Below are 8,978 nucleotides of genomic sequence, written 5' to 3'. Positions count from 1 at the left end.
ATAAAAAATAAAAGATAAATAGATAATTTTAATGTTTTAGTCGATGTTGGTGAGCGACATTGTCATTAAGGTTGTGGATGAGGAGAGTGACGATAAGAGGTAAGAGCTGTTCTATATTTGTATCAACATTGATGTAGTTATCGAGTTGTGAAATGATCGCTCGGTATCTGTATTAGTAATCTTTTCATCGCTCTACATTTGCGTTTGTATTGATATAAATATCGAGTAGTCTTTTCGTCACTCGACAATTATATCAACGTAAATATAGAGCGGTCTTATCTCCTAGCGATATCATCATCGTTCGTCACCACTGACGTCATTCGTCATCATCAATTAAAACGTTAAAATTATTTATTTATTCTTTATTTTTATGTTTTTGTTGTTAAGACCGAGTGCGTAATGATAAATTGATCTAGATGTTTTATTTTCATAATTATAAGAATATCAATCTAACTTTTAAAATGTAAGGATCGAGATACTAAATGTAACCAACTATATGATGTAGTCAATCACATCGTTAGATCGGCCATGATCACATTGGACATGTCAGTCATTCGCATCTGACTTGTTCTTGATACCACGGTAGTCACAGCGTAATGTCAGTCGTATTTTCAATTGGTTGTGTTCTATGTTGGGTCATAACTTGATCACATTGGACATGTCTGACTCAAGTCAATTGCATCTTCAAGTTGATCGTTCGTGTTATCAAGACAGTCACATCCTCATGTCAGTCGTATTTCACACTGATTGTGTTCTTCTATGCTGGCCATTTCTTCATGTTGGTCGTGCTTTCAAGGCAGTCAGCCATGTCCTTATTTTGGTTGTGCCTTCAAGTCGACCATTCATTCTCAAGTTGATTATGTTCTCACATTACTGTAACCCCCTTTTCTCGAGTCCACTGCACCCTCATGTTGATCATGCCATCAACGCCACTGCATCTAATAAAGCCGATCATTGCACGATCCAAGCAGATTGCCTTACTTGCACCAAGTCGATTACACGATGGAGGAGGAAGACACAAGATCACCACAGAGGAGCATCCAAGGCATGGTGAGGCTGCCATGGAGGAAGACGCAAGATCACAACCGAAGTACCTCCGAGCACATGGTGTGACCTAATCAATTAAAGTGTCTAATACGGCCTTCATGATTGAAACATCTCTTCATGTATTAGAGAAAGCATGCAAAGTGCTCAACATGACTTTTTGCAAAGCATGGGACTTGAATAGTCTGGCTTTTGTAGCTAAAAAATATATCTTGCTAATGTTCACAACCTCTTCCTTTTCTTGTAGAAATAACTAAATAACTGGACCATAGATTTAAGAAATATAATACGAAACATGTAGCATTTTATTTTAAAATTTCACTTTCTTTTCTTGTTTGTTTTTCCTTCCACTTATCATCTCATCATCCTCTCTCTCTCTCTCTCTCTCTCTCTCTCTCTCACACACACACACACACACACGCACACACTCTTTGCATATGCCACTGGCAGGATGACCTTCGCATGTGATTGGGAAATGAAGTCTGTTGATCTTAAACATGCTTCAGCAAGTCCAATACCAATACCAATAAACAATGAATCATTCCAATGGCCAATGTAGAATCATTTAAAAGTACTAGCATTATTATAAACAAATAATTCCTAAAACCTAAAACCCTGTAGGCCACTTTTGTCCAAAAGTAAAAAATCCAGAAAAATATCCGTTAGGTACATAAACTCTCTTTCCTCGATCATGCCAAATATCCCAAAAACGGAAAAATGACAATCCAGGTTCAAATGTGGAGCCAAGAACGGTATGAAATATCTCAATCACACAATTATGGTGAAATAAATGTTAATTTAGGTTACCTAGTCGATTTGATCAAGAGCATTTGGACCAGTAGCATGCGCTAAGCGTAAGACTTCCATGGCTTCCACCACCTTTTTCTTAAGTGCATCTGGAGATTCAATAAGATGTAGCACCTCAGTTTGATCCATCTCAAGCAGCATCCCGGTCACTTTGCCAGCTTGCTCCTGTTCTATTCGTTCCACAAGGGGGTATAGTTGCTCTCCTAGCATCTTAAGGACAAATTCCAGAGATCAGCACCACCAATCTATCAACTTAGCACTTGATAGATTAACCACAGCAACAGTAAAATTATTCCTTGGGTACAAGAATAATTATTCAGAGGTCGGAAGAGAGCTATTAATTGGAAAACTGAAGAAGTGAATGGAGGCATTGAAATCCAGTAATACTCGAAAAGGATTAGGTGCAAATACTACATAGAAGAATCTGTGAAGCAAACTATCATATAAGTTCAATGTGTGGTCAAGGGTTTCTATAGACTCCCTGCATAATTAATTAGGTCAACTAGTGCTTTTGCATGTGGCATGATATGACACTATATATAGTAACCAAGGTACATCCATATTGAACATTAAGATCTATATGGCACATGACTCTAGAACCAATTTATTTCATTGTTGATCAAAACATAACTCTGAAATCAAAAGAAAATAGCAACAAAAGATGGATGGAAGGTAAAGCAAAATGTTCAAAGAGAGGAAAAGGATATCTTGAGGTGCCTGCATGATTACATTGCATGCCCAAACTAATGCCAAGGTATCATCAAAGAATTAGCAATATAATGATTATGATAAAAGTAGCAGTCATCCTGACTACAGACGTAGAAATGACATTTGACCTCACCCAAAATTAACTGATGCATTGTCATACTATGTTGCTGAAAGCTTAACATCTAGCAGCATGTTTGCCAATCAAAACATTCTTACCAGTCTTTGACGCTCAGGAGATTCAGAAGCTAAAGCAGAGGCAAGAGTCATAATTGGAATTGGAGAAGGATGTACTGCGTCCACTGAAGTGATATGAATACCACTTGCATCAAGTGGCATGGGCATCATCGAACCCATCAGACCCTGAGGCGACATCATCGGGTCAACCCCATTTCGAGAATTTTGCATGTATCTAAAGCCTTGATTAGCATTCTGCTGAATTATCTGAACATGAACAGTCACAGGTCATGACAATGCAGTAAAAAGAAGCTTCATCAACAAAGAAAGATAGTGCCATTTTGGTGATGATAAATATTGGTTCCGTTTGTAGACAATAAGCATAACATTAGCAAGATAACTCTAAAAGAAATCAAGTAATAAAACATCTGTTGCAAAATGAAATAAGTACCAATGGTACCAGAAAGATTATAGAATTATGGAGCTCTAAACAAAACTTTGTGATCATTCAACAATACAAGCATTCTTGGTGAATTATATCAAAAATACAAAGAAATGACTACAACTTTCTGAACCAGAAAGAATAATAATGCTAATCGAGTTAGGCTTAGAAATTTTAACTAAGATCCTAAGAAACAACAAACTTTTTGAACCAGAAAGAATAACAATGCTAATCGAGTTAGGCTTAGGAATTTTAACTAAGATCCTAAGAAATGACAAACTTTTTGAACCAGAAAGTACACATTATACTAATGTTAAGCTAGGCGTAAAATCATAAGTGAGAACCTGATGATCAAAGGACTTCACAAATTGCATGCACTTTAACTTCATAAATAATAATTTTAGAAGATAAATCATAAGTGAGAACCTGATGATCAAAGGACTTCACAAATTGCATGCACTTTAACTTCATAAATAATAATTTTAGAAGATAAATCATAAGTGAGAACCTGATGATCAAATGACTTCACAAATTGCTTGCACTTTAACTTCATAAATAATAATTTTAGAAGATTCAAGTATGAGATCAATTAAATGAAATATGCAATGGCAATTGTTTCCCTCAATTCACTCAGCAAGTATTAGCAGATTGGTGTGAGTTGGGCTCTGAAAATATAGAAGTGTAATGCTATTCCAATTTGTGGTATATAAATAGAATTCTGCACCAGGTTTGAAGCAAAAAATGTATAAAAGATCTCTGGGACAATTATAAAGCACGCCCTCAGAATGACAGGGAGTGTGCCGTATAAAGAAAAACCTGAATAAAGAGAATTTTATTATATTAGGACCTCAAAGGAAAAACTGAACCAAAGCACATCAGAATGACAGAGTAATGAGTCATGAATAACTCAGGGAACATGTATGTTGAGTAGAAACATCAGGATATCAATCTAAATTGGTTAATGATTTGAACATTTTCATCAGCAGTAAGAGTGGACCAGCAAGTTGCAAGAAGTTCAAAGAAACCAGAAGCCCGGCTGGCATCTTATGTAAAGATTAAAGATTAAATTAGACATTTGAGAGATTTCCAACTAGTTGTACTAAGTCACAAGTTCATATAATATGTGAGAAAAACATTAGTGAATGTATTTAAACAAAAGTAACAACATTTGCCAGAATGAAAGCTTACTTGTTGTTGCTGTTGCATTAACTGTGGTGTCCCACCTCCTCGTCTAGACCCTGTTCTCTGTCCAAGCTGCCCTTGCCTTTGTGGACTGTAAGGCATCATGTAGTTTGGAACAACACCTGGGCGAATGCCTGGAATAAGTTGCGGTTGGTATCCGTAGCCTGCAGGCTGAGAAGGAATGAGGCTGGAAACACCCTGTCCAAAATAGAGTTGCTGAGGGGCAAGCCTGGATGGAACAGGATGGTATCCAGGCATGGTGGGCATGGCAGGTGCCAGAGCTCCCGGAGAATTGAGACGAGCAAAATGAGCCTGCAAACAAGTCTAATGAGTCATGTCGGAAGCAAAATCCAGGTAAAAACGCAAACTATACAATTGACAGAAAAAATGAAATTACAGAATTTATACTATTCCTCCACTTGTCCAATAAGAGTCAACCAAATCCATATATCAAGATAAAATTGAAATATACAAAAATGAAATTCAAAATAAAAAAAAACTAAAACACTTATACGTGGAAAAAAGCAAGAACGACAATATTCCATACAGTCTAGATGTTGCCAAGGTTCCAACAAAACTTAGGCCCCCTACAGACCCAGGTCTCCGAGGTGACAAGCCCTCTTTTCACTTCTAACAGTTCTATTCCATTTCCCTTCCTGTCACTCCTCTTTTCATTCTTGAAACCATCCATCATCAATCCTCTTTCCCTTACTCTATCTCTCTTTTCTTTCCCTCATCTCAACTATCTTTATGGACCTTTTCCCTACCATTTAATTGTCTTATTCAAGAGTTTGTTGAAAGACAAGACTAATTTCTCAAGGATGTTTGAAGATCCGGTGATTAATCTCTACAAAATATGGTAAATCTGAACCCTTATTTCGTACCTTAATGACTTAATTTAGGAGAATGATGTACGATTCATGTTTGACTTACACCTAATTTATGGCTTGATCCACAAAGATCCAAGTCCAAAACCTGATTTATGTGCAGGACAAATTATACCATAACTTCATATCAACTAACAATTTCATACTAATCTTAACACATTGTCTTTAAAGTTCAAATAACTAAACATCAAAACCAGCATAGAACCAGACTTGTTATCATTGTATTTCTACACCAAAGGCATTACAGACCAGATGAGATATCAGAATAACTCAATCGATTATTCAGCCTTCATAAACTGAGAATTAGATCTTATTTTTCTGAGGCCTGGAAACTCATCGAGATACATAAAAGAATGAAGGCATAAAAAAAGGTAAAGAATGATACAACATATGAAGATGAGTTAAATTTCCTAAACATCAAAAGGTGTAATAGGCATGTATATAGAAATTATAGCAAGTGCAATACAGTGACATTACAGAATACATCGAGGGTGAGGTGAAATATCAGCAAGTGCATATTCAAAAACAAGTAGCCTCTCACAGGAGGGCCCCATGCTCTGGGTCACTAGCTTGAATACACTTCAGATTTCAATCTGGTATGCCAATCATGGAACAAGTGTGCCATTATAAAATAAAGGAAAAACCATAAAGTTTCAAATATTACTGTAGTGCCACTCGCCAGAACCAAAATTTTCAAGAACTGTAATAGATCTTACATGCTTGATAAGACTGTACTTATGTTAAAGCTGCACTGATAACAAGCATGAATAATTGGAGCTCAGCAATAAACAAAAAGTAGATATTGGCCAACAATCTGCAAAATATAGAAAATTTCCCAAATAATTGATGTACTAGAATGCTAAGTAATTATATACCTGCAACATAGCCCTTCTTTCCTCCCTGCGTTGAAATATACCTACATACAATGGTTTCTTTCCTACCATCTTCCCATTCAATCCATTAATCTGAAGGGCATTGCATGTTAGATATACATTTTAAAAAGTGCAAGAATGTCTAAATCATAAAATAAAACAGGATAGCAGTTCCTAAGCATGGTTGCTTTACTTACAGCCCGATTAGCTTCATCCAAGGAAGAAAAGGCTACAAAACCAGATCCCTTGCTTTGCCCATGGGTATCAAGCATAACCTGGATAGAATCATAGAATTACATACAAAGACTTAAAAACCTGCCTGAAATTTACTAAAATGAAGGTTAGTGGTTCAGATTTTTTACCCTGCAAGAAGTTACGGTACCAAAAGGGGAGAACAGTTCCCTTAGTTTCTCATCATTTATAGAATCATCAAGGTTCTTCAAATATAAGCTAAGCCCCTGAAGTTTTTCCAATCTTCCATTTCGCTCCTGTTCATATTTGGCCCTTAATTCAGCTTCCCTTTCAGACTTTTTCTGAGCTTTCCCAACATACAAAACTTTATCAAACAAAGCTGTTCCATTAAATTTCTCAATTGCAGCAGCAGCAGCTTCCGGCATCTCAAAATTTACAAAACCAAATCCCCTAGACTTTCCATTTACATCTTTCATGACAACTCCACTTGTGATGTTGCCACATACCCCAAAGTAACTTTTCAAGTCCTCATCAGTGTAAGGTTCAGGCAAATTTTTAATATACACATTAGTGAATTTTGGAGGCCCTTCAGGTTGATGTCTTTCTTGGCGTCGAACAAAGTGACCAACATGAACAGGTTTGTCATTAATCAACATTCCATTTAGTCGGCTAATAGCTCTCTCAGCAGACTCTTCATTTTCAAACTGAACAAAACCATATCCTTTTGATTGACCAGTGATACCAGTAGCCACTTTGCAAGAGAGAACAGTACCAAAGGCGACAAAAATATCATGCAGTGACTTGTTGTCAATTGTTTTGTCAAGATTTTTAATAAATACATTACCAACTCCATTTTTTCGGATACTGGGATCTCTATTAGAAAACATAATCCTTATGAGTTTTCCATTTAGTGGTGTGAAATTCAAGACATCCCGGGCACGGGTAGCTGCAAAGCATTTGAATAATAAGGTCCAGATGGTTCATGTTTAAAAAATTGAGGATTATGTCATACAATTAAATTCATTGGCAAGATTGTGCAAAAAAATATAATTTGATTGTTACAACTTACAAGTTGTATCTCATAAACTGGGATCAAAATTATTTCAGAAAGTTAAGCTTTTAATGACATATTGCTTAATTTACTTAAAAATGAAAAAAAAAATATATGAAACTGTTTGTCGCCATTATTCAAAAGAATCATCAGTTCAATCACAAAACTACAAGGAAAACATTTCAGTGATCAGAAACTTATAACGTAGAAACCAAGCACGATCTGTAATCCTTCTAAAAAAATAGGGCAAAATTACTGCTTACAGTTTACTATGGTTCTCTGCTACGGATACAATTTATAATCCTTTGAAACATATGGGCAAATTGACTGCTTACAGCTTAACCTGCCCTTATCTTCCATTGTTTTATTCTTAAAACTCACATATAAATTTATGAAAGTAATATGATACTGAACTTAGAAGTTAGAATTACTAGTAGCATTAATGATAGCCAGAAAAGAAACTTGCAATTTAAGCAAAACCTAAAAGATGACTACCTAATTAACAACCCTCATATATATTACATCAGCCTGATAAAATTAGCAGGTGGAGGCCAGGTTGAACCACAAAGACAACAAAACAAAATAAATAAAAACATCTGTTTGTTTTAGTGATACGATCTCAGAAGACCCCAAAGTATGAGGCTTTTCTAGAAAAAATTGTCCAAAAGAAATGATATCATGATCCACTAGTGATCATAAAGGTTACTACACATATACCCTTCTAGATCATTCAAGCAATGACACTTGAACTATCTTATGTGATCCATAATAAACAAACATCGATTACAGGGCTTCAAAAGACAATCCCCAAAATTTAGCACATTACTACACAAGATTCTTCCATGTCAAAATTGTCATACTTGCTCTGTTGAGGCAACATCTTGATATAATCAATATAATACTCGGCTACTTGGTCCGTTCTATGGATATTACCCGGTCAGTAGTGTCAAATTAACACCAATAGATCTTAAGTAAATTCGTGACTAGTACACGATAAGAGTCCTAATAAGAAATTAAGAACTCAAAAATCAAAATCTGAACCATAAGTCTGAAGCAACAAAAGACTTTTTACAGAGCAACAAATAGCACGACATGAAGTGATCGTCGTCAACATTAATTTCCAAAAGCAGAAGACAAACACAATGTCAATTCCAAAAACCAGCACATGAAGGCAGCGATCATAAAAGACCAGTACACCTTATCAAGAGCAGAGGAAGAAACCGAAACATCAATGATAAAACTAATTGAGATTCGAATGGTTCTTACCGTCCTGGAGACTGTGAAAATTTACATAAGCATAGCCGAGGGAGACATTGCGGATTTGGTCCCTGCAAACCCTAACGGAGGTCACCGGCGCGATCTGGCTAAAGAGATCGTACAGCTGTCCCTCGTTGACGGCGAGATCAAGGTCCCCGACGTACAGAGACGCCCTGCCGAACGCCCCGCCCTGCGCCTGCGTCGACGATATCTGCAGCGGTGAGAGCTGTGACAGCGCTGCCGAGGTGCTTGCCATTGCCACCGGAAAAGTACACTGGGACGATCGCCGAAACCAGCCGATCTAGGGTCACGCTTTCGCTCCTTTTCCTCAAGATTTCTTAGGGCCTCCCCCTCGATCTTTT

At 36.7% G+C, this 8,978-nt stretch overlaps 1 protein-coding gene across 1 annotated transcript; it reads right to left on the bottom strand.

Annotated features, from left to right (window-relative positions):
• Positions 1–1,648: 1,648 nt before the first annotated feature.
• LOC103986021 (polyadenylate-binding protein 5-like) lies at positions 1,649–8,978 on the bottom strand. The gene is made up of 7 exons (XM_009403885.3): positions 8,626–8,978; positions 6,479–7,254; positions 6,314–6,391; positions 6,120–6,209; positions 4,364–4,669; positions 2,776–3,000; positions 1,649–2,061 (listed from the first exon to the last, which is right to left on the bottom strand). Exons 1-7 carry the CDS (start codon positions 8,870–8,872, stop codon positions 1,852–1,854), a joined length of 1,932 nt encoding a protein of 643 aa, XP_009402160.2. The 5' UTR covers positions 8,873–8,978; the 3' UTR covers positions 1,649–1,851.

The sequence above is a fragment of the Musa acuminata genome, chromosome BXJ3-5 (genome assembly GCF_036884655.1).
Source record: "Musa acuminata AAA Group cultivar baxijiao chromosome BXJ3-5, Cavendish_Baxijiao_AAA, whole genome shotgun sequence".
In the NCBI taxonomy this organism is placed as follows: domain Eukaryota; kingdom Viridiplantae; phylum Streptophyta; class Magnoliopsida; order Zingiberales; family Musaceae; genus Musa; species Musa acuminata.
Note: the sequence above shows the minus strand (reverse complement) of the source record. Positions and strands in the feature narration are given on the sequence as shown.

Excerpts from the sequence above, each read along its gene's own strand:
- LOC103986021 (XM_009403885.3), bottom strand. The coding sequence starts at position 8,872 with ATGGCAAGCACCTCGGCAGCGCTGTCACAGCTCTCACCGCTGCAGATA. Across the intron at positions 6,392-6,478 it reads GTACCGTAACTTCTTGCAGG|GTTATGCTTGATACCCATGG; the intron begins GTAAAAAATCTG and ends GATTCTATCCAG. Across the intron at positions 6,210-6,313 it reads TGGATGAAGCTAATCGGGCT|ATTAATGGATTGAATGGGAA; the intron begins GTAAGTAAAGCA and ends AATGCCCTTCAG.